The sequence below is a fragment of the Puntigrus tetrazona genome, chromosome 8 (assembly GCF_018831695.1).
Source record: "Puntigrus tetrazona isolate hp1 chromosome 8, ASM1883169v1, whole genome shotgun sequence".
In the NCBI taxonomy this organism is placed as follows: Eukaryota; Metazoa; Chordata; class Actinopteri; order Cypriniformes; family Cyprinidae; genus Puntigrus; species Puntigrus tetrazona.
The window spans coordinates 1,469,248-1,474,247 of record NC_056706.1 but is presented as its reverse complement, the minus strand read 5'-3'; the positions used below and the strand labels follow the sequence as shown (position 1 = coordinate 1,474,247).

The 5,000-nt window shown below is 35.6% G+C and overlaps 1 protein-coding gene across 1 annotated transcript in view; it reads right to left on the bottom strand.

Moving 5' to 3' along the window:
- The window catches only part of LOC122350265 (rasGAP-activating-like protein 1), a 25,324-nt gene that overhangs the window by 7,307 nt on the left and 13,017 nt on the right, over positions 1–5,000 (bottom strand). The window contains 5 exon segments of the mRNA XM_043246611.1: positions 597–734; positions 809–1,001; positions 2,436–2,493; positions 2,496–2,547; positions 2,622–2,686. Coding sequence (XP_043102546.1) covers positions 597–734; positions 809–1,001; positions 2,436–2,493; positions 2,496–2,547; positions 2,622–2,686 — 506 coding nt within the window.

Here is a 5,000-nt window from a genome sequence, read left to right as displayed (position 1 = left end):
GAAAATCAGAAAAATAACAAATGAATGCATACATAAATGATTACAATGAAATGTTACTGAAATGAACATTTTATACAATTAATAGGAAATAAGCAATATACAAGATAATAAAAATTATGGGGTTTTTTTCAAAATAAATGTATGCATAAAAAAAAAAAAAATAAATAAATAAAAAAAAATAATAATATATATATATATATATATATATATATATATATATATATATATATATATATATATATATAATCATGTTTTTTCTAACAGGAATGCATGCATAAATAACCAAAATGAAAACGATACAAAAATAAACTAAAATAAACAATATGGAATATTATATTACATTATTTATTCTGACATGTAAGCACGCATAAATGACTGAAATGAAAATGATCCAAAAAATAAATAGAAAGCAAATAACACAGGACATAAATATTATGATTTTTACACCACGAATGCATGCTTCAATGATTAAAAAATAAATAAATAAAAATTCTCCCAGCATTGTAATAAGGAATGCTCAGCTTGAAAGTGGGAGCTTGCCAGGAGGGTTTCCTGGGAGGGCATGCTAGTTGAAGAGAGAGTTGTTCACAGCGTACCTTAGCGAGCAGCAGCAGGGTTCTGCTGGTCCTGGTGTCTGCGTGATGATCTCTCAGCTGGAAGAGTTTGGGCGTCAGGATCGCAGGAGCAAACAGACGCAGGAAGAAAAAGCCGCTGATGGCCAAGTACTTCACATCCTACGAGACGCGAACCGTGAGTAAAACCACCATCATCGTCATCATCACCACCACCACCAGCAGCAGGTCCTCACCTCGTTCTCCGGTTCCGGAAACTGTTCCTCCACGCGTTTGTGGAGCTGTTTGAAGACGACTCTCATCACAGAAGGACACTGAGACACCGAGCTGACGATGGCCTCCATGATGCTGCTGAGATACGTCTGCAGGAGCCCCACGCTGCTCTCCCGGACCTCGGCCTCCGACGCAGAGCCTTTGAACGAGATGCGCCTGCACAGGGATGAGCTTCATGCACTCAGTCAAGTCAGTAAACTTCATCTAGATCCTCCTGACTGCCAGAGGGAACACGCTGGAAGCTCTTTTGAAGAACCTTTGTCATCGGGGTCACACACTTTCGGTGTGATTTTTCCTACTGTGACTGCTTGCAAACTTTCTTCTTCACTATTTCCTTTCATTTAGTGATCAAATACGATGATGTTTTGCAATTATCATCTTTTGTATTATTCGTATTATTTATTGCTACCACTGTTACACTTATTTGTTCATTCGATATTACCCCAAAAACACATTGTATAAAATGCTAATTTAATTTTTCACGGTTTTTTACACATATTTCATAACATAGTTGATCCTCTTTATATAGTAAACAATATACATTCTAATAAAAAGATAATTTTCATGTGCATAAATTAATGCATAAAAAACCAAATATAGAGTGCAAAACCAAAAATGCAATATAGAGTATTTAATTTTACATGACTAAATGAAATTAACGTGATATAAAATAAATGTAAAATAAACAATATAAAATATATTTTTGCGTCAATCATAAATGCATAAATGATTGAAATAAAAATGAGATTTTTTTGTTATGGTTTTAGTAATTTTGTCGTTTTTTTAAATATGTCTGTGTAATTATTTTTATTTCAGTTTTAGTGTTATTTCAGTACATAAAGCTTAATTCAAGTGAGAAATATATATATATATATATATTATATTTATTTTTTTTTTTTTAGCATAGCATAGCTTAGCATAGACCACTGAATCCAATTAGACCAGTAGCATTGTGTTTAAATGACCAAAGAGTTTGGATATTTTTCCTATTTAAAACGCAATATACATAATATTTTTATTTAAATACATCTTTACAGTTTTATACACATTTCAAATGTATTAAATATTTTCTGATTTCATTTTAATTTAAGTTCAATTCATTTTGAATATTTTATTTAGCTGTTTCATGTTTAAACTGGTTTAAATACATCCATATAGTTTTAATAGAAATATTTAAAATAAACATTTTTACTTTCTGCTTTCATTTTAATTTTAAACACGAATATTCGGATGTGCATCGACATAATATTTTACATTGTAAACATTTTTATTGTAATAACATTGCACGTTTTCACTGTATTTTTGATGAAATAAATGCGGTCTTGGTGAGCAGAACATTAAAACATCTCACCGACCCCAAAGCTCTGAAGAAGAGGTGTATGTGACATATTTCAAAAATAAAACCTGCAGACATTTGGTGCTCGGTGACATTTCTCACACACATCTAAAAGCCAAAGTTTGGAGAGTTCACTGCTGTTGCCTGGCAACACGGTCATTTTTCCCGATCATGGCTGTTTCAACTAATGATATACTGCATGAATGAACTACTCGTGTGTGTGTGTGTGTGTGTGTGTGTGTGTTTCTACACACCTGCATCGGTTGAGGTCTATCTTGCATGGATCCAGCTCGACGTATTTCCTTTCCTCAAGATGCGGTTGATGATGGGCTTCAGAACCTGGTGCAGATACAGCATCCCGACGGCCTGAGAAACACACACACGGCGTTCACACACCGAACACACACGAGAGCGCGCCTCCGATGAAGACCTACACACACCTTCATGAACTGCTCCATGGCTTTGGAGGCCAGCGAGTTGGACCGGAAGAGTGTGTTTGGATCTGCTGTTGGGAGAAACAGAAAAAAGACACGTTTCTTCAGAACAAACCAAAACCAGGAACCTGCCTTCGTCTGTCAGCTGTGCGTCTCTTTCACGTCACGGCAAACTGTTTAACGGCAAACATGCTGAAAAAAATCATTATATGAACAATGCGGTATTATAGAATAGGTTAGGGTTTAGGTTTAGGTTTAGGTTTAGGGATTAGGTTTAGGTTTAGGTTTAGGTTAGGTTTAGGATTAGGTTTAGGTTTAGGTTAGGTTAGGTTTAGGTTTAGGTTTAGGGCTAGGGTTTAGGGTTTAGGGTTTAGATTTAGGTTTAAGTTTAGGTTTAGGTTTAGGTTTAGTTTAGGGTTTAGGTTTAGGTTTAAGTTTAGGTTTAGGGCTAGGGTTTAGGTTTAGGGTTTAGGGTTAGGGTTTAGGGTTAGGGTTTAGGTTTAGGTTTAGGTTAGGTTAGGTTAGGGTTTAAGTTTAGGTTTAGGTTAGGGTTAGGGTTAGTTAGGGTTAGGGGTTTAGGTTAGGGTTTAGGTTAGGGTTAGGGGTTAGGTTAGGGTTTAGGTTTAGGGTTAGGTTAGGTTAATGTTAGGGTTTAGGTTTAGGTTTAGGGTTGGTGTTGGTGTTGGTGTTGGTGTTAGTGTTAGGGTTTAAGTTTAGGTTTAGGTTTAGGGTTAGGGTTAGTGTTAGTGTTAGTGTTAGTGTTAGGGTTTATGTTTAGGATTAGGTTTTAGGTTTAGTGTTAGTGTTAGGTTTAGGTTTAGGTTTAGGTTTTAGGTTTAGTATTAGTGTTAGGTTTTAGGTTAGGTTTTTAGGGTTTTAGGTTTAGGGTTAGGTTAGGTTTTAGGTTTAGGTTAGGGTTAGGGTTAGGGTTAGGGTTTAGGGTTTAGGGTTAGGGTTAGGGTTAGGGTTATGTTTTAGGTTTAGGTTTAGGTTTAGGTTTAGGGTTTAGGTTAGGTTATGTTTTAGGGTTAGGGTTAGGGTTAGTATTAGTGTTAGTGTTAGGGTTAGGGTTTAGGTTTAGGGTTTAGGGTTAGGTAACATTTAATAACGTTAATAATATATTAATCATCATCATAATGAAACTATATTTTTATTGCAATACTGATATAATTTTAAGCAGATCTTGTCAGTAGTTTTGTTTTATTTTGGTTTTATTTAGTAATAATAATAATAGCTATTGATACAGTAGGGAATATTTACAGTAGGGAATTATTATTTTGTTTTTATTTACTAAATGTAATATTTTTATCATTTATCATTTATAATAATTTATATTTACGATTTCTTTTTTAAAGTTGCTATTAAATTTGCACTCAGAATTCTATTCAATTGTTCTGCAATGTTCATTATTTATTATCCATAAAACACAAAATATTTTCCCCAATAGGTGCTTTTATCCCACGTACATTGCATTAAAAAGTAAGTAAATTGTTGACAGTATATTCAGTTTTACGGAGTGATAAAAAAAGCCGGAAAAAGCTGACATGACAACAAAATGATTCATATATAGCGTTTAGATTTCTATTCTGGAAATGTAAGAAAATGTAGAAACTTGTAATCCAAACAATCGTTTTAATTAATCAACCAGGGAAAGTAGTGATTCTCTATTAGTATGATGCGCTGTTTTAATTTAATATCGATCATCCTCGTTGCGAACTTGCGCGCCGTTGTCCTCTCTCTCTTTAATCTTGCGTCGCTCGCCGACGAACGTTCCCGTCTTATGCTCGTTCCGTTTCCTTTTGAAGCCGCTTCCTGTGGAGTTGCTATGGAAACGCCGGCACCGTGTTTGTCATCGACGCAAGCACAAAACCCCGGGCCGAGTGTGAAAACCCACGCGCTCGCGCAACACAAAACACCATTAATGACAGAGGAGAAGTTCAGATGACTTGACTCCAGCGAAGGGAACTGTGGGTAAATATAGCTGGACTCAAGTCGTCATGTCGCCTACACACAGAAGATCACACACACACACACACACACACGGGTCGGCGAAGTTACTTCTAATGCCTGGGCCCGGTTTACTTTTGGGGAACAAAAGCAGTCATAAGCAGCAGGTGTATTTATAGCAATACAGAATTAGGGTCAGAATTATCCATTTTTATCATTAATCACTATCCACTAAGATACTGCATACATCTTTTACTGTAAACATATCACGGATTAGTAATACGCATTGCTAAAGACTTCACTGGGAAGATGATTTTTTGTGTTTGTGACCACAGTTCAGCGCTGGCTTCATCTCCTCCCTTATAAAGGCTGTTATTGTGTTGCATTAAAGCTGATAGAAGAAGGCAGAGTTGTGCTCATTGTCTTGCTTTTTCGAAG